Genomic DNA, 21298 nt, shown 5'->3' with positions numbered 1-21298 from the left:
CGGTCGCGCTATTAGAACTCTGAATTCAAAAACCGATATCTCGAAATCCATTAGAAATAATTGATTGTAGTTATTTTTCAAAAACTTTCGTAATATTTCTGCTATATTTTCTTCACAGTATGTGAAAATCTTTAGAAATAAAAAAGTTACACGATTACTGAAAATTGCTGTGCACTAGAAGTAAATGGACGGGGTTTTTAAAATTTCTGAATGAAAAAAACAAGCCTATCGAATTTTTCTCAATTAAACATCTTGTAATAGATCCGACCTTCAAAATAAAAAGACATTCAATATCTGAAGTGATTCTTGAGTTATCGCGCGTTTTGTGTTAAAAAAATGAGTTTTTAAATTATCGCGATTACTGACGTTTTCTCGTTATAAAAAATATGAACACCATAACAATATCCTTATAAACTCAGATACTCAGAAACATATCTAATGATTTTATCTAGTTATCTTTTCGGAAAAAAAGTATTTTGAAAATAAGCGGTTTGCGATCGTGATTTCACTTTAGTTAATAGGGAAAGGCGTAACAGAGAAATGTGGCAACGCCGCAAAAGCATCTCGTCGGATTTCTCTCACTCCGACTTAATAAGATCCCTATGCGATTTGCTTCCACACATGTAAATACCGACCCAAAAGTAACAGTTGTCAGCACGCTATGTTAAAATGCTACATGACGATATTCACCTTTGAAAGAAATAATATTTCTCAATATTATTATTAGGTATGCAAACAATTTGGTGAATTATTATGACATTTGGCGAATGTCAACATCTGCCAGATTTTTTTTGCCCCAGATTTGCCGAAAATTGGTAAATCATCTAATTCAATAAAAATCAATATATTAAAGTCAAAACTACAATCTCATCCGGTAATTGGATACAAACTTGATAATAATAATTTTGTATATAACAACTTACCAATCTTAGGAATAGTAATTGGTTTCTTAAAATGCAGATTTTCAAATAATATTTGCTTCTGACCTCCAATTACATTTGACATGATCTGGTACACAGTATTCTGAAAAAGTTTGTATTTTAATATAATTATTCTATAAATATTTTATACAGAATATGAAACGAGCATGTAAGTTTTTTAAAACGTACAACTTTACTACCAAAAATTTGTTTATCACGTTTAAGAAATTATCTCATCCCGCAATTTTCGTGGAATGTATATACAGTATGTCCTGTATATCAATTCCACGTTATATGGATGTAGGAAGTAAGAGGAGGAACTTTTTATTATTGATATTTAGAAGAAAATGTCTTCATAAAAAATTTTGCTTCTTCTATAATGGTTAATACCCTTTATACTTTTCCAAATCTCCATATCGTTTTACACAATATTTTAAAAATATGAAAATATGGTTAAGCTATGGTTAAACTTTAGTAAGTCCTAAAAATCCAAAGGTGTTTCTATGGTAATAACATTTCGATTTCATTCTTTGATAGACGATTCTTAATTTTGATTAACGTCATATTTTTTGCTGTTGTTAATCTATCACATTTTCCAGTAACTATAAATCACCCTTTCCTTAGCATTGAACTAAATAAATCTTTCGCTTCTTTAACATTTTAAAATAGCAAAAAATATGACGTTAATTAAAATTGTATAAATAACGATCTATCAAACTAAAATTCAATTATATTTTCTCCTTTTTTTAATTTTTTCTTAAACTGTATGGAAATTGAAATTTACGAAAAAATATAAACGAGACATTTTAGAACAAGCAAAATTTTTTTATGAAGAATGATTTTTTTCGCAAAATGTTAATCATAAAAAGTTGTAAAGACAATCCGGTGATATACTGTATATCACTAAATATGGTTATTCTAAACTGGCAGTTCACAGACCGAAAAGAGAATAGAAGCCTTCGAAATGTATGTGTACAGACGGATGCTGCGAATCTCAGGGGTACAAAGGATCACCAAGGATGAAGTACTCCAGCGCATGCAGAAACAAAAAGAGATACTGATTACTATCAAGGAAAGAAAAATGCAATACTTGGGTCATGTGATGAGAGGTGATAGATACGAAATATTGCGCCTCATAATAGAGGGCAAAGTGCAAGGGAAAAGATCCCAGTAGAAAGACGCCAGAACTCATGGCTAAAAGGTTTAAGGAGATGGTTTGAACGCTCGTCTGCGGAAATCTTCCGGGCTGCAGTTTCCAGAGCCACAATTGCAATTTGGATTGCCAACCTTCGGCAGGAGAGGGTGTGATAAGAAGAAGAAACTGGCAGTATAGACCAATCAAGACTGTATTATATTCTAAAGGACTGTTCGATCCCTGGATCATATATACTTACGTGGATAAATCAACGCCATAAGTTTAGCATTTAAAAATATGTCCCCAACATCTCGACATGCCATTTTCAAACCTTCTTTATTGCACTTATGAAACGTTCAATAGGTTTGTCTTTCTCGAGGACCTGACTTTACGCATGCGCATTAAAAGTGGCACGTATTTCCAAAATAATATCAATTTTATCTGGTTTAGAAAGTACAAATTATACATTGTTATGGAAACCAACTTTTCATTGTCATCATATTGTCATAATCTTGTCATAATCATATGTTGATCATATGTCATAATGTTATTTCCATTGTGTAACGACGCTTGTTTTTTGCGTTTTTTATTTTAAACATTGTATTAATTATTCTTTTATCGATCGCTTTTATATAGCCAAGGATGCAAGTGTGTTCAGTGAGAAGTTAATTTTAAGTTTGTGCAATTATATTTCTATTTTTTATACGTTGGGTTTTAATTTTTGGGTAAATATTCGTAAAAATGACAAGAATGTGTTTGGTGTGTGGAAATTATAATATAAATGTCGCTGAATTATCTTTTCACAGGCAAGTAAAAAGTAAAGTATTCAGGTGTTCTTTTATATATATTTAACCACATGATACTTTCTGGTTAGATTTCCTAAGAATATTGATATTCGTACGGAGTGGCTAATTTATTTTTTGTATAATTTAATTTTTGTGACAGTAACATTCAATTATTGTTCAAATATATGCATTTTACAGATTAAATTTTTAAAATTAATGTTCAAATTTGGCGCGTGGGCGATAGGTCCTCGACAAGGATAGATAGAGTAGAAGCACCGCGTGTGCAACAAAAAAAGAAGATAAATGGAAGTCGTTGATATGTTTGGGACAGTTTCCATAGTGATTTAATAATCCACGTAAGTATATATCATCTAGGGTTCGATCGCGTCAAATCGCCGCTGTCATAGTCGCTGTAGATGCTTACGTCACGCAGGGACCAGCGCTCCACAGTGCGGTGGATGGTTATTCTAGCGGGACAAAATCTCAGGAGCAATGTTTGGGCCTTAAAATCTAAGAACGTAGCAAATGGTCTAATATATAGCAACCATATGGTTAAATTTATTAGTTAAGGTTTCAACAATTACAGCAGCATCCTTACTCCCACTAGCCCTAAAGCTCATAGTACTTGCAAAACCCAATTCTTCTTTTGAATGCTCTTCAATTAACCCTTTAACGAGTCTTTGTTTCGTTTTTATACTATCCGATTGAAATGAAACTTTTGGGCATTCACCTGTTAAGCTTGAACCCCTTGTGACTGTGACTACCTGTGTTGGTAACTATTGGTAACTCAAAAGATCTACATCATTCAATATATCAATATTTGAAAAAAGTGAAAGTGCTGCAGATATCAATGCAGCACAAAGGCAGGAAGGATTTTAACAAATAATTTAACTACAGTAGAAAAGTACATACCTTTGGCAATCTTCAACATAATTTGGCTTTGAAATAAATAAGCACTTTTAAATATTTTGTTTTCGTATGATCTCTGCCTTGCTGAGCAGAAAACGACCAAATTTGGTTGATAAAAATGTATCGAAATACAAAGAATATTCATGCATTTTTATATCAATTGGAATGTCTACTATTTATTCTTATCAGTACACATTTTTTTGCTTATTTCTAACCAAACGGTTTTGTCCCGCTAAATTTATCTTCCACCACACTGTGCGCTCATCCGTCAAACGCAATAACTGTCACTGTCTAAAGTCTTTAGCGCCAACTTCAACTCGGTCCCTAGATAACGTAAAAAAACTGAAAGTGCAGGAATATAGGAATCGAACTATCCTTATCTCTATAGTATCCTTGACCGCAAAACACTCCACCGACTCATCACATTGGCTACTTACAAATTTGTCCAATTTTTATGGCGAGACGCATCGTTTAACGTTTTACGAGAAAGATCGTTTAATACTTTAAACAGCTTGAGGACAGTGATATAGGTAAAATGCTGCGTGATTTTATTAATTTTTTTATTATTTTTCTTCTTAATTTTTTAATTTTTATAAAGATTATGTCTCATTTACGTGGAAAAAAAAATAAACCTGGACATTTTTGAAATGTTCGCATAAAAAAGTAATGCTATTTAAAATATTTATAGCACGCCCATGAATTTCTCTTTAACAGAGAATTTTGTTTCCACCCTTACGGATGCCCCTTAGCTACAGAAAGGATAGACTGTATATAAGAATACTACACTTACAAGATAGAAACTTGAAGGTAAAATAATATTGTTATTCATCTGATGACCAACGCACTCTCTAAACTCCTCACTATTCAAAGTGACTTCGATATCGCTTCTAGTAGAAGATGAATAAAGAGTATCTTCAAATCCAGTTCTCCACGTTTCTATATGACTCCAGTGACAAATCGGTGCCAATGAATGTGTACCTCGTCCCACTGGATAGTCTTTTTTAGGATATATGTTTGACACTTCTATATCCATACCATTTAAATACATTCTACAATCATAAACCATGATAAAAAATGTAACATCATTCTTTCATTTTACTTACTTTCCATACGCTGTTAAAAGAAATTCAACACCGCTCTTACATCCTCTTTGAGTTAAAGGAATATTAATACATGATTTAAGTGAACGTTTTAGAATAGCTTGCAAAAGACCGTGAGGTGCTATTTCAATTAATATAGCATCCTTAGGTATGTGCTTCAGACCTTCTTCAAAGTAGACAGAGCTAAGTAAGTTATTGGTGTGATACTCTGCCGACGAATGTTCCGCCAATTCAGTATTCCAGTCTTTTTCTAGATTAGATGTTGATATCCATTTAGGCGATCGTTTTACAGCATTCGGAATTACATCTTTAAGGTATTTCAACAAATATGGCGCGGCTGGTTTAATGTATCTACTATGATAAGCTATATTAGCTACGTTTACTAATCGGGCAAATGTTCCCTGCTCTTGAAGGGTAGCTACATATTTTTCCATATCTTCTCTCGGTCCTGATAATGTTGCACTGTCTGGACCATTATGACAAGCTACTTCTATCGATGGTGGAAGTTTATCTTTGATAGCATTGTAACCAACACCTGTAAGAAAAATATTGTATTAGATACAATAGGACATTTGAGGAGCAGATTTACTAAATGCATTTGGTTCATTTTTTTACATTTTGAACCAAAGGTGGCATTGCATACTGCGTACACAGAGTTACTATATTAAAAAATGGACATCGTATCTAAAAAAATATTATTTATTTTTTTTTAATTTATTTTTTTATTTGATTTTTTATTTTTTTTTATTTAAATTAAATATAATCATACAGAAAGTTTGAAGATTTTTGGTTTTACCTACCTTATTAAATAATTTTTATCAGGTAGTAATTGTTAATTTTGAAGTATAACTTGATATAATGTCATTTTAACAGAACTTCAACGGTTTTTGTAGACGTATCTGTTTTAAAAAAACTAAAGTATTTTCGAATAGTTGCATTTAAATATTTTAAATAGGTTTTTTTTTCTTTATTCTTTGTATTTTTTGCTTCTGTCGACGGAAAGAGATAAACTTTCCGAAACTTTCAAGCATTTTTTTGTTCGTTAGGCAAATTTGTTTATCAGTAAACCCAACTGCTGACAAGTAGTCTCCGTTGGATTAACGCAGCAATGTTTGCAAAAAATAACTGATAATATTTTATTTTGTAGATTTTCTTGCAGTGACAAAATATCCATATAGGTTTCTTGGAGTTTTTTTTTCAATTTTTTCAGATATCATCAAAACTAGATTTTTCACATGTAGGTGTACTATTTTCTAAATATACTAGTTTCTTGCAAAAAGCGCAGCAGTTTTTCTTTGATTGCCAAAATTCGAAAAAATGGACAAAATGCATCAGAAAATCTGCTCCTCATTTAATGTCATATTTATTAACCTATGGCGGCCATCATTCCAGGTATAAGTTCAGCATCTAAAGAGGCGCGCCCTCTGGAATAAGCACTCAATATCATTTGTTCTGCAGTTAAACAACCATCGGCGTAGGCGCATCCTAACTCTCCTACAGAATGGCCAATGAGACCATCTGGTTCAATGCCAATAGCTCTTAGCAAGTCCGTCAAAGCAATCTTAAAATAATTCAAATTAGTTCAGTTGTCAAGATCCAATTTGACTAATTAAACTAAAAAAATAGCAAATTAAAATATCTGTTTTAGAAATATGTATAGTAGAGTTTTTGAAGCATAATAATGAAGAATATAATTATTATTTATCCTAAAAGACAATAACTATTTTTTCCTTTTATTTATAAAAAATATATCACAAAACAAATTAATTCATTTATATCTGTAATTAATGTTTAACACTGCTTGTTGAATTTTTTACTAAAATTGATGCAGGTCTTTTATTAATGATTCAGTATTAAAACTAAAACAATTCTGGACTTCTATTGTCTTTATTTATTTTGCTCACTGTTTTTTATAGTTAATAATGTTGGAATAGGATAATGTTGGATGGATATAGAACTTTGTTTCCATTATTTACTTTGTACACTTAGTAACTTTGACACTTTATGAAAAGTTTGTAATTGCACAATTTTAAAAGTATATTTTTTATAATTTATAAGTTACACAACAAACATAATTTTACTTACTTGCATAGCAGCAATACCAACAAAGGAATTAAGAATGTTATCAAATATTGTCTTATCATCACTGGAAATAACTTCTAGTAAGTTTACACCCTTTGGAAGCAGAACATTATGGCAATTGTTAATGGCAGAAGCAAAAATAGGAATTTTCATAAAATCACTGACCATACTATTCCATTGTGAACCCATTCCGGAGTATACAAACCAAACAGGACGTTTTGTTCCTTGATGATACTGTTTAAATATGTATTATATGCAATAAGTAACATTAAAACTTCAAAAAATAAAATAGAGGCAAATATAATATAACTATATAGTATTTATAATAATTAGTTGTATGTAAACATCCAACAGTTATAAAATTTAAAAAGAATGTGTATCATATCATCATAGGTTATGCTTACCAGCAATCAAAATGTTATTTTATATCTTATATCTGTATAAAAAGTTCCTATATTGAAGTCTCTAAAAAACAAATACTACCAGAAGTGCTATTTTTTGAAATATTCTTCATATTATATTAAAAATGAGCATAGTATATAAAGCATTAAAAAATTTTAAAAAATCCAAATAATCAAAATAATGAAAATGTAAGTTTTTAATATTGTATGAGAGGCCATTTTTTTACGAAGGAAGAACTGTTTGGAAGTATGTATTTCTTTAAATGTATAATCTGCATCCAAACTTTGAACTCAAAGTTATGGAAATTATAAATGACGAAAAATAATAGAGTAATGTACGAGTCTATAACTAAATATAATATATATCTAGTTCATTAGCCTCTTTTAAATTTCAAACCATTAAAATATTTACATGTATTGTATTACGTGTAGTAAAACATAAGTTTGTTTGTTGAGTGGATGGAAATAAAAATAAATGTTTTCTTTAGGTGAAACTCCTTATTTTTTACACCTCTAGTATACTTACTACAAATTCTTCTTTTGGTTCAGACGCTCCGACCAAAGTGTACCCGCGATATAGATGGCCCAAAATTGGTTTTGCAAAAAGTTCTTGCATTAATTGAAAATACTCGTCGTCATTTTCATACGTCTTTACCTATAAGATGTTAAATTTGAAATATATACATTCCCATATGCATTACTATTACTTTTTCGAGAATATCTTTTATTCCTTCTTCGGTTCTCGTAGATGCGATGGCTAACCTCGGAAAATTATCTGTAACTTTAGATTTTTCTTTTTGGTTTGCTTTTAGAATTACATGTCCGTAAAATGAAGTTACTCCTAAGGCATTTACAGCAGCATATTTTGGTTTCCATTCTCTAAAATTAGATTACGTATTTTTTTTAAATATTAGATATTTTTGTTCCTAGGCATCGATCACCAGGATCATTAGCCATGTACAACTCGTTAATGATAACAATGTAATTACAGGGGTTCCCTCAAAGGATCACCATTACAAGGACAATTCAAAATTTAAAAATGTACCTACATTGATATAAACATTTCAAGTTTAGTGACAAAAAGATCAAGAACAAACATAAACAAAGTAGAGAAAAAAAACAAACAACAAGAAAAATACGTAATTATTACGTACATCACAGTATCACAGTTGGATTTGAGTGTGTCAACTTCCGATCTTGGATCCCGAAAGATCTTCGAACGTACCAAGGTTTTATAGAGCTGGGTAACTATTTCTGTGCTTGCCCCCCATGTGGTATGCGAGAGACCCTTAATAAGATTTTGAACCTTCTTGCACCGTAACACTAATCCTTTTATATGTGGTTTCCACCTAAGTTTTTCGTCAAATATTCAGCCCAGATATTTGGTTTCAGTTTTAAGTTCCAGAGGACAATTGTCCAAGAAAACCAGTGGACGATAGTGTGGCTGAGGCAATTTGCAAAAATGCACCGCATGGGTTTTTTTCTTGGATAGTTTAAAGCCATTAACACTAGCATCTTTACAACTTGGTTTATGGCATCTTGTAGATATCTACTGCTTTCTCCAACAGTTTTTGTGGCAAAGGTTATAGCAAGATCATCCACATATATACACTTTTATTCATTCCTTCAACTAGATCATTGATTGCTATTAGAAACAGATTATTGCTGAGTTATATATATTCCTGGGGGATACCATTTTCCAATGTCTTTATTGTAGAGAGAACACTTCCCAAACGTACCCTAAAAGTCCTTCCAGTTAAAAATGATGTGATATGTATTGGTAAGCTTCCACGAAAACCCTATTTATGTATTTTATTCTATCTATTGATCTCATATCTCTTATCGATCTAATAGATCTTAACAACAATACTCGATGACATTATTTAATACAGATATCGCCTTCATAACATTTCAATTAGTTCTTAAATATACCTTTCAAATATCACTAAATAATTATAGATTATACATTTTTTTTTAGTAAAATAACTTAGTAAAATTAATTATTCTAATCAATAAATAATATTTTTTGTGATGTTTTATCTAAAATAATATAAAATCAGTGATGTTTTCTTAATTTAATATCCAATGGCTTGTTGGTTTCGAGAGAAGAAACGATTTCGACAGACAGTATCTAAAAATTGGTAGGAATAATCTACATCTGAATTTAAATAAAAATTACAACCATTACTCAACCATTTCCAATTATGGTGTAGCCTCCCTCACATATTTAGATACTCTCTTTGTAGTTGGGCCTATTGTTTTCTATTGTTGACTCCGCGGGACCAAGTTATCCCTGCTAATTTCATAATATCATGGTCTCATCTCAGGTTTAGTCTTTCTCTAGGTCTAAGAATTAAAATTCCTTGTGGGTACCATGCCATGCAGTAATTTTTGTGGTCCATCTGTTCTCCGTCCCTCTTACCAGGTGTCCTGCTCATTGCCACTTGAGGGATTTTATTCTGTGGATGACATCTATTACCTGGCTCTTTTGTCGTATCTACTCTATTCTTTTACGATCTTTCTTGGCTATTCCCAGCACATTTCGTTCCATTGAGCGTTATGCGACCTGCAGTTTCCTTATAATGTCCGTTTTAAGTGTCCAGGTTTCGCATGCATAGGTCATGACTGGTAGTACACATTGGTCGAATGTTTTCTTTTTTAGATAAAGTGGCATTCTAGATTTGAATATGATTGAGTTTCGTCCATAATTACTACATGGTAACTTCTTCTTTGGTTAATTTCTGGTAGTAGAGATCCCGAGCTGTGTATTAGTTGTCCCAAATATATGTATTCTCGCTACTTCCAGTTCTGTGTTATTTATTAGAATGTCTTTTCTGTCTACTAGGTGGTTTTACATTGCTTTAGTTTTTGCAAAATTCATATACTATTTACTATATACTATCTTCCCCTAGGAAATGCAAGACCTTGTCGTTGGTGGGGAAGCTCCTGGTCAGGTGCTGAGGGGAATCACCTCTAGCACTTTGGCTTGGTCTAAGAAGCATCTCACTCATTGTCTTGTCTCTGGCTGTAGTGTCGTGGCCAGGGAATTGCACCAAGACATATAATCAGGCACCTTCTACTGTCTGTGGTCAAGTCTCGCGGGTATAGGGTGTGGGAGGGTCTTGGCTTAACCGCCCGGACCAAGAGGAGACAACCTCACCAAAAAACCTAAATCCTACGATGATGGTGGGACCAGGTTAAAGGGATGCGTGGCTAGATAGAGACTAGCCTCTACTGGTCTCAACCTTGGGGCACCAGGGGGCACCCCATTGTATTTACCTCTTACTTCTACATGCGGGGCTCTGTAGAAGTGGACTGACTAACCCTAGCTACTCGTGGGAACACTATGAGATCAAACAATCATAAAAACATCACCGGTGAGGCTGTGGGGAAACCCCCTAGTAACACTGGGAACATTATGAACGAAAGTTCCAAGGGATCAATCCCAAAGGAAACTACAGGAGAGGCGGCTGACACTTGTGCGAGCCCAGCCTCCACAAGTGGTACACAAGCTATCACCTCTTCTAGTAAGGGAACCTCTAGACCCAACAAGCGACACCAGCTACCGTTCCGTCTACCCGGCTTGGGTCAACCAGGCGGGTTAGACGATCCGCTGAGAGTAGGTCTCAGCGGATCGTCTAACCCGCACAAGCAGGGAGATACCTCCGACTGCTCCACGAAGAACTTGCTCCGGAGGAAGCAAAAGCCAAAACTCTCCTTGAAAAAGGAACCAAGAAACAACCTGGCGCATCTCCACCAAAGGGCAAGAGAGGGAGCGAAAACCTCTCCCCTTTGCTCCGACAAGGAGAGAAAAAAGCCAGGATGGAAAGCCGTCCCACACCGAGAGGCAAGCAGGGACGTATCACTAGCTATGCCGCTATTGCTGGACAAGTGAAAATTGCGGTGCTGCCAAAGGAATATCCGGAGGTTGTACTGACTACCGAGCAGCAAACGGCTCTAGAAGAGGCGATACTGGACGAAGTAGTAGCGAGCGGATTGCGACGCAACGATCCACAAAGTGTGGGTCAGCTGCGCTTTGCGGGGATACACTTTAGGGTGGGCATGATCCTCATAGATTGTGCATCTGAAAAATCGGCGGATTGGTTGGTGGAAACGGCACCTAAGCTTAAAAATTGGCAGGGGCCGGGACTGGTTGCAATGAGGGGAGAAAACATCCCTAAAGGGACAACCATCACGGTCTTTCTGCCAAGAAGCAAGGGGAAAGACACCGCCTACCTGCTAGACCTTATCCAAGCTCAGAACGAGAATGTGAGTACATCGAGCTGGCGAGTCCTCAACTCGAAGGAGGAGGGCCATGGTCAGGTCCTCACAATAGGAATTGACCTCAAATCCAAGGAGGCAATAGAGAAAGAAGGATATAACCTCTATTATAGATTCGGGACGGTACCGGTATCAGGTCCAAGAAAAGAACAAGCTAAAGAGGGGGAGAAAATGGAGACAAATACTCCAGCCTCCAACTCACAAGTACCTCAGCCGGAGACAAGCTCCTCGACTGTGAAGGACACGGTTGGCGTAACTCCAGCCGTGAAAGGGTGTATATCCTCGGAGGAGGTTGATGACCACTCCACGGAGGAGGAACATCTGTTGCCAGGGGGGGATGGGAAATACCCTGTCCTCCCTACAACAGGGGGACCCTTACCTACCCCAGAAACCTGATGCATGGGATATCCCAAATAAACCTGCACCATGCAAAAGGGTCTTCTGCCACAATCACAAGACTCTTTGAGAAAAACCAATATGTAATGGTACTAGCCCAGGAACCCTGGGTGTACCAGGGACAAATTAAAGGGTTGTCTGGAAAAAATTCCAGTGTAATATATGATAACAGGCAGGAACTTCCCCGAGCCTGTATTCTTATAAGAAACAACATTAACTACACATGTGTTTCAGAATTTACAACCCGGGATCTTGTTCCAATCATGGTTCAACTTAATATCGAGGGTTGTAGCAAAAATATCGTGATTGCCTCTGCATACTTTCCGGGTGATGGGCAGACACCGCCTCCGGAGGTAGAGGGGCTCGCGCGATTCTGCAGCCAACGGCGACTACCTCTGCTATTGGGATGTGACTCCAATACGCACAATGAGGTATGGGGAAGCACTAATATTAACACTAGAGGTGAGTGTTTACTAGAATTCCTCTTAGCATACAATCTTGAAGTTCTCAATATAGGGTTTGTGACAAAAACGCGGGAGGAAGTATTAGATTTAACAATCGGGAGTGCTAGTGTAACTAGTTACCTGAAAGATTGGAGGGTCTCAACGGAACCTTCCCTATCAGATCACAGAATCATCGAGTTCAAATTAGGAGGAATCATACTCCAAACTGAAATTCGAAGGAATCCAAGAAAAACCGATTGGGAACTATACCACACCAATCTCGTAGACAACCTGGACCAAATAGATGCAGGTAGGGCTAGGAACCACCTGTATCTAGAATGGTACGCAAAGGAAGTCAGTGGTGCAATATTGGATGCATATGAATCTAGTTGCCCCACAAGTAAGGGCATACAAAAAAGTAACAACAATCCCTGGTGGAACAAAAAGCTAGACAATCTTAGATCGGAGGTTCGACGACTCTTCAACAGAGCCAAACCCAGCGGCGAATGGCAGCTCTACGCCGAGAAATTAACTGAGTATAATAAGAAGATTAGAAGGGCAAAGCGGTCTGACTTCAGATGCTTTTGCGAAAACATCACTTCAACTACTTATGCAGCTAGGCTACACAAAGCTATGGCCAAGAGTGGGCCCATCCCCAACATGGCACTTAAGAAACCTGACGGAAGCTACACGGAAGGAGGTGAAGAGAGAGCTAACCTCCTACTTTATACACACTTTCCAGGTAGCATATCTATTGATACGCAAGTAGCTCCGACGAACCCCACAATCCTCACAGGGAAGACTGGGAGATGGCGAAGCTAGTAATAACAGAACAAAAACTGAAATGGGCTATTGACACCTTTCAGCCTTATAAAACAGCAGGAATAGATGGGATTTTTCCTGCCCTTCTAAAGAAGGGTGAGGAAATAGCTACACACCATCTATTAAACATTACAAGAAGCAGCTTAGCTATGGGATATATACCAACCATCTGTAGAAGAGCGAAAGTAATATTCATACCCAAAATAGGCAAACCTGACTGGGCTAACCCCAAATCATTTAGGCCTATTAGTCTCACATCGTTCATATTAAAAACGATGGAGAAAGTAGTGGACAACCATATTAGAGTAAATCATCTAAACCACTGCACGATAGTCAGCATGCATATAGAGCGGGCAGATACACAGAAACTGCTCTGTACCAGTTAACTGAACTAATACAGGCAAGCCTGGATAGCAAAGAAACAGCACTTTGTGCCTTCTTGGACATTGCAGGGGCGTTTGACAATATACCTCACAAGGTGGTCAAGCGATCTCTTGAAACAAGAGGGGTGAACAATACGATAATTCGCTGGTTTTGGGAAATGCTCTCAACACGACAGCAGAGGCTGAGATAGGTACCAAAACTGTAGTTGTTAAAACAACGCAAGGAACTCCACAAGGTGGAGTGACCTCCCCCCTACTGTGGAGCTTGGTAGTGGATGAACTACTGGAAGAATTAACTCTAGCGGGAATACACTGCATAGGGTACGCAGATGACATAGTCATCATTGCACAGGGGAAACATGAAGGCACCCTGTGTGATATTATCCAAAGAGGATTCCGCATCGCTGAGAGATGGTGCAGGACTGTCGGGCTGAGTATTAACTCAGATAAAACCGCAGTAGTGCCATTCACCAGAAAGCGAAGTTTGAAAAACTTGAAAAGAATCCATCTAGATGGAAAGGAAATACTGCCATCACAGGAAGTGAAATATCTGGGAATAACCCTGGATAGTAAACTTCTCTGGAACAGGCATATTAAGAACATTACCAGCAAAGCCACAAAGGCTCTCATGATATGCAGAAGACTGGCGGGAAATAGGTGGGGCTGCGCCCCTAACATTTTGCGCTGGATGTATACCATGATAGTAAGACCCATGATTACTTATGGAGCAGTTGCTTGGTATACAAAACTAGAGCAACGTACAGCAAGGCAAACCCTGTGCAAAGTACAGAGACTGGCATGTATCTGCATCACAGGTGCCATGAGAACATGTCCAACAGCAGCAATGGAGGTCATTCTAGACCTAACACCACTGCATATTGTCGTCGGTAGTTATGCCAATGCGACAATGATTAGAATGGTCATTGACGGAAACAGTACTGGGAGAATTTTCAGGTCAGGGGCTTGGAACACCCTCAAAAAGAAAATTCCACTTCTCCAACTCCCAGTGGATGACATACCAAGAATTTACAACTTTGAGAAACACCTCACTGTAGTATTGAGTAATAAAAAGGATTGGAAGAAAGAAACGCTTACTCAGCATATAAAAGACCATACCATCACGTGGTATACTGATGCTTCCAAAACCAAAGCAGGGACAGGGATAGGAGTATTTGGGCCGAAAACTGAATACTCCGAGCCAATGGGCACCTACCCCAGTATCCTTCAGGCAGAAATTTGCGCTATCGAAAGATGCGTACAATTTATCTTAGATAGGAACTATCGAAAACAGAAAATTGCCATCCTATCCGATAGTCAAGCAGCACTTAACGCGATCAACTCAATAACCATCAATTCGAAGTTGCTCAAAGAATGCCTAGAGAAGCTCAACAAATTAGGCAAAGAAAATAAAGTCCTCCTACTCTGGGTGCCTGCTCACCAAGGGATAGAAGGCAATGAAAAAGCAAGTGATCTAGCTAGAAAAGGAGCGAACACTCCACTAACTGGACCAGAACCGTTCTGTTTTCCAAACGGGAACCAACTGAAAGCGGAACTGAAGAATCTGGAAGACTCCATCCGTAACTTGGAATGGGTGTCCTCCAACGGTCTAAGACACTCGAAAAAGTTCCTTAGAACTTATGACCGAGAAAAATCAAAGGTTTTCCTTGATTTAAGTAAAAACAATCTTCGGATTGTCACGGGGTTTCTAACAGGACACTGTCTCCTCAACGAACACCTCAGTAGGCTGAAACTGAGAAACAACGGCGAATGCAGATTTTGTGGGGAAAATGGGGAAACACCAGAACACCTTATCACTGAGTGCGCCGAGACGACGACCATTCGTGCCATGAACCTTGGTACGTCTGATGTCGAGGATGGAGAGCTGGCCTCTGTGGAGCCGTCTCAGTTACTGGCTTTTCTTAAAGCCCTGAGACTGTATGATGAGTTATAACTCGTTATAACTCAAGAAAGGGGAACACACAATAGATTTATAAGGTCGCCGTGATTAACTCCCCTCCTAAACATTCTACATTCTACATTCTACTATATACTATTCTTTCAATTATCAAAAAATCGAATATGTCATAGTAGTATATGTATAAGAATCAGTGTTGTTATGGTTTAAAGGTTTTGTTTAACAACAAGTGTTGTTAGTGTTGTTAAATGTATTTCAAACATCATTAGTTGTTTTAAACTGGTTTAAATATGTGTGTAAAAAATGTTTAAAACTCGGTTTAAACATTATCTTAACCCTAATAAGAATACCCCCTGAATTATACCATACTATCAAGCAAAACCTTGGTTCGGCGTTTACGTGTTTACGTGTCTAGGAGTGAATCGCTATAGCGATCTAATAGGGCGGAGAGAAAAAAAAAGAGAGAAAAAAAAGAGAAAAATGAGAGAGACAAAAATGTGAAGTATTTATTATATAACCAGTTAATCCGACGCTAGATTTCATGCGCTTGAAAAAATACTTGCTCTTCTTTCTTTATTCAGTACTTATTTTACTGAGTGTATTGACCTTACTTTTCCTGCACACGAAAATCGACACCCAAAGCCAAAAATGTCGACCCTAGTATAGGATGAAATCTACGTACCTGTTTTCAGTAACAACTTCCATCCTTCCCTCCACTAAACCTTTAGCGTTGGGATTGGGTGTCTTAAAATGTAAATTTGCTGGAATCTTATCATGCTCCATTGCTACCAAAACTTTTGCGATTGAGAACATAACAGACGAGGCCTCACTGTGCCCAGCATTTGTTTTCACAGAACCAATAAGAAGTGGTTCTTTACTGTTCTTACCATAAACCTGATCTAGAGCATTAAGTTCCTTTTCGTCCAAATCCTATATTAAATTAATAAATAAAAAAAGTGTAAAGTATAATAATTATCTTAAAAATACCTTTAAACCTGATCCATAGGTTTCTAAAAATTGAATCTCTTCCGGTTTTACTGGAGATGTTTCGTAGAACTCATTTAGAAACTCTACTAAATTTGGAACAGTTGTATTTAAAATATTTCCTTCGCCATTACCATCGAACCTAGTTCCAATATGCTCAATGGAAGCATAAGATCTTCTAGCGGCAGAAGCTTTTTGAAGGAAGAACACGACCACTCCGTCCGCTCTAGCATAGCCATTAGCTAAATTAAAAACAGATTAGATTATAAACTAAACTTTTTTGGAACAGGTCATTGTCACAAGAATAAAAATTTAAATTTTTATCTTCTTTCACTCAACGTTTTTTTGTATAAATATGTAATTCAATCTATAACGCTTGTATGTAAAATGAGTAAGAGGGGGGTTAATCACCGCGACCTTAAAGATCTATTGTGTCCCCCTTTCTTGAGTTATAGCTCATCATATATTCTATAACTCATCATACATGGGGATCTACCTGTTGTAGGGAAGACAAGACAGGTTATTTCCCATCCTCCTCTGACAACATATGCTCATCCTCCGAGGAGTGGGCATCTACCTCCTGCGAATCAGTTCAGTACCCTTTCACGGTTAGGGTTTAGCCCTCCGTGTCCATCACAGTCGAGAAGCTTGTCCCCGGCTGAGGTACCCGTGAGGTGGAGGCTGGAGGGTCTGGTCTCTTTCTCTATTGCCTCCTTGGATATGAGGAGGCCAATTACACTGCAAGGGTTAGTCGGTCCACTTCAACAGAGCCCCGCATGAAAAAGTAAGGGAGACCAATATACAATGGGTTGCCTGGTACCCCAAGGTAGTAGAGGCTAGTCTTCTATCTAGCCACGCATCCCTGTAACCTGGTACCGCCATCATAGGATTTAGGTTTTTGGTGAGGTTGTTAAGCTAAGACCCCCCCCCCACACCCTCTCGCCGTGATACATGACCACAGACAGTGGAGGATACCTGGTATAAGGGACAGGTTAGTCCCATCTGGCATCCGGCATCGTTATACGTCTTGGTGCTTCTCAGTTATCATTTCTCATTAGTCTGTGGCCCTCATAGCTTTATTTATTCCTTCCGTTAGGCTCTCTTTGGTTTTCTCCTCTTTCTACGGTATTATCAACCAGCCACTAAAGTCCACTGTTGGACGCAGGCATCCCTCTTTTGCTTCCATACATCTTAAGTAATTTGCATTCAGTTACTGTGGATGCGTCTTAAGTCGTTATGTCAGTCTGCTCCTGAACTATATCTGCTCCTGCATCGTGTCTTGGTCCCCATTCTATAATTTTCTTTGTCCATCAATCATCGGTTCGCTATGCAATGTGCCCTATCCAATTCCATTTAAAAGTTGTAGTTTTTTTATATGGCGTCTGTGACTTTTGTCCCTTACTCCGGTATTGGGTACTTTATCTCTCAGAGATAGACCCAACATTGACCTTTCCATTGATCTTTGTGTTATTCTGATTCTGTTTGCTGTTTTTTTGTTAATGTTAGGGTCTCCGCTAGAACAGGTAGTACACACTAATTAAAGAAATTCAACTCTTCTACCATATCGGAAGTACTCCTTTGAAAATGTATTTCAGTCGTCCATAGGTGGTCCAAGTCAGTCCTATTCGTCTGGTTATCGCGGTTTATACGTATTACATGACCTCAAGTAACTATACTATATAGGTACGGTTTGAATTGTTAGTAGACCATGCGTTACCATACCATATCAGTTAGCTTACTCCGATTATCATAGTAATACTTAGCAACAGTTCTTTTACCCCCGTCAATGTTCTAATTTCTTCAGTTTTCATCCTCGCCTGTCTAGGTACATCCAAGCACTGTCTCGATATATGTATTCCAATTTTCTTTATTTTTATTTTATTGTCCCTCATTATATGTCACGTTTTTGACCCATATAGCAACTCTCTTTTAATAATTAATATTATAATAATATAATAATAACATATAATTTACGTCAATAACAAATCCTACGGCAAATAAATCTTTGAATAATTAATGATTAAATAGATTAGACAGTAGATTATTTTACATATTCAATACTGTAAGAGTATAAAGCTCTTACTTTTTTTATTATTGAAATATTGACCTATTACTATTCAAATCGATTTTTACTTTTAGTATTTTAAAACGTTTTTTTAAAGGCAAACAAACAAATATGTAAAGAATAACAATTAATATTAAATGCAATATTGAAAAATTCATGAATAATTTAAAATATATTGAACAATAAGGAAGAGTATCCTGCGGAAAATTCCTGTATCAGTAGAAGCCCAGGCAAAATAAGTTAGTCTGTGCCGGGACGTTATTTTACAAAAATAAAATATTTTATATTTTATACAATAACTGTTTAATCAAATTATATTAAAATATACAGGGTGTTTCAAAACAAATGCGAAAAACTTCAGGGGGCGATTCCTTGTTCAAAATAAAGGGTAGTTTGCTTCATAAACGTTGGGTCAAAAGTCAACCATTAGGGAGATATCGCGGTACAAAGATGGCGGAAAAATAATGTTTTTATTTTTTATCTTGAAAAAGAAAAGAGATAGTCTAATGAAATTTTATGGGAGCATTACTGTTACGAAAACACACTTTCTGGTAATTTTTTCACTTTTTTAAAGTGAGTGGAAGGGGTTGAAATAAACTACCCTTATCATTCTTGTTAACGAAATTTAAAGAAAAATCTTATCAAACACATGCAAAAAAATTGATTTGGATAGCTTGGTTTATTTAGAAACTTTTTATCTCTTGTGTTTCTTTGATAAAACTCGCCGATTTGAAATTAAAAAATAACATGTAAAGCATTACATGTCAAGATCAAAAACATTTTTAGATAAAGAATCTAGTGATAATAACGATAATAATAAGAATCTAGATAATAACGTATTGCAGTAGAGTAATGTCAATAAAATAATATTAGAAACATCCTAAAAAGTGACAGCGGCCGACTAGATTTTTCCTAAAAAATTAGAGCAGCCCACTAGATTCTTTATCTAAAAATGTTTTTTGTCCTGATATGTAATGCTTTACATTTTATCCACAATTTCATTTCGGTGAGTTTTATCAAAAACACAAGAGAGAAAAAAGTTTCTAAACAAACTAAACTATCCAAATTAATTTTTGCATGTGTTTGATAATTTTTTTTAATTTCGTTAACAAGAATGATAGGGGTAGTTTATTTCAACACCTTCCACTCATTTTAAAAAAGTGAGAAAATTACCACAAAGTATGTTTTCATAACAGTAATGCTTCCATAAAATTTCATTAGTCTATCGTTTTTCGTTTTCAAGATAAAGAATAAAAACATTATTTTTCCGCCATCTTTGTACCGCGATATCTCCCTAATGGTTGACTTTTGACCCAACGTTTATAAAGCAAACTACCCTTTATTTTGAACAAGGAATCACCCCCTGAAGTTTTTCGCATTTGTTTTGAAACACCCTGTATAATACGGCAATATATTATATAGATTTTGTTTTAAACGTATAACTATAATATTCTTGGTATTACCTGATTTTCTTATAAAAGCCATTTATCAAAATTTGAGAGATGTTACACTTATCTGTTCTGAATTGTGCTATTCTGTTTCTAACATATTCAACATAGTGTGTATTATTTGTACGTAAAAATTAAAAATTGAAGTATTTATTGCTCTCGCTAATATGCATCCTTGATAAATGTTTAAATTATAATGGAAGAAAATCATATACAGAGTGAGTTTCCTACGATGTTCTCTATGGGTATCTCGGAAACTACTGGAGATAGGGAGTCGGTTAAATGGGGAAAGAATTGCAGTTTTGTGGGGTCATAAATATGCGCCTTTCAGATTTTTGAAAAAGTTCATGGTTTACTAGATATTTCGAAAAAAACAAATTTCGGCTATTTTAAAAATTGTCCCTGATTCCATTATAAGCTATTTTAGACAAAAAGTTTTCAGATAAAAGTTGTAGATAATCACATTCGTAAAGAGATCGTGTCCTCCGCTTTTTTCTAAAGCCTGTCATTTTTGACATATGATACAAACATATGTTTTTTTTAAATAGAAACCATAGTTGGCCATGACTTCATAAAAAGCGCCATTTTTAAGCTTTTTTGTGATATAAGCAATAATATCTTTTCTTCGAAAAATTACTGAGTCACAGCCAATTCTTATCATTTTTAAACAATTTCACTTAGTTAGCCATGGAAACAATCGTCTTTGCTCTTATAAATGTGAAGCTGCCACATCCAAACTTTGTAAATTAAATTAAACAAAAATTGTAAATATGAATTTTTCCAATGAAGAAAAACGTGTATATACTCGCGCATCAATAAAGTGGTTCCAATATGACTTTCATTATGGTACACCACCCCCACCCCCCATAATGAAAAAAATGTTAAAAATTATTTATATCATAATTATGCAAACGCAGGGATAGGAAGAGGTGCACTAATTGCATGGGCCTCCTCGATCACATGACCTATCCATTTTAGAATTTTTTATACGGTATGGTTAACAATAAGGTTTACAAAAGAACTTTAGAATTCAGAGAGGCACTTGAAGTGGCGGTACGAGAAAAGTTTAATTAAGTCGACCGGTCCTTCTGTGAGAATAGGTAGTAATTCAGTTTTAAAAAGATGCAACTCGAAACAATGGCGGATTTTTTGAACATAAATCCTAATGAACTAAAATAGTGTTACGTTTTTCGTCGGTTCCGTGTGGATAGAAAGTCACAATTTATTTA

At 35.9% G+C, this 21298-nt stretch overlaps 1 protein-coding gene across 2 annotated transcripts in view; it reads right to left on the bottom strand.

The window, feature by feature from the left end:
- LOC115886869 (fatty acid synthase-like) overlaps nt 1-21298 on the bottom strand; it is a 75158-nt gene that overhangs the window by 42263 nt on the left and 11597 nt on the right. For both annotated transcript variants that reach the window (XM_030906194.1, XM_030906193.1), the window contains 9 exons: nt 16560-16798; nt 16255-16502; nt 8040-8211; nt 7859-7987; nt 6935-7165; nt 6221-6410; nt 4853-5384; nt 4540-4798; nt 924-1023 (listed from right to left, as the gene is read on the bottom strand). In XM_030906194.1, the coding sequence (XP_030762054.1) occupies nt 924-1023; nt 4540-4798; nt 4853-5384; nt 6221-6410; nt 6935-7165; nt 7859-7987; nt 8040-8211; nt 16255-16502; nt 16560-16798 (2100 nt within the window). The remainder of the gene's footprint in view (nt 1-923; nt 1024-4539; nt 4799-4852; nt 5385-6220; nt 6411-6934; nt 7166-7858; nt 7988-8039; nt 8212-16254; nt 16503-16559; nt 16799-21298) is intronic.

This window comes from Sitophilus oryzae, unplaced genomic scaffold (genome assembly GCF_002938485.1).
Source record: "Sitophilus oryzae breed Bouriz unplaced genomic scaffold, Soryzae_2.0 scaffold_499_pilon_pilon, whole genome shotgun sequence".
NCBI lineage: Eukaryota > Metazoa > Arthropoda > Insecta > Coleoptera > Curculionidae > Sitophilus > Sitophilus oryzae.
This window is presented reverse-complemented; position numbering and strand designations above follow the sequence as displayed.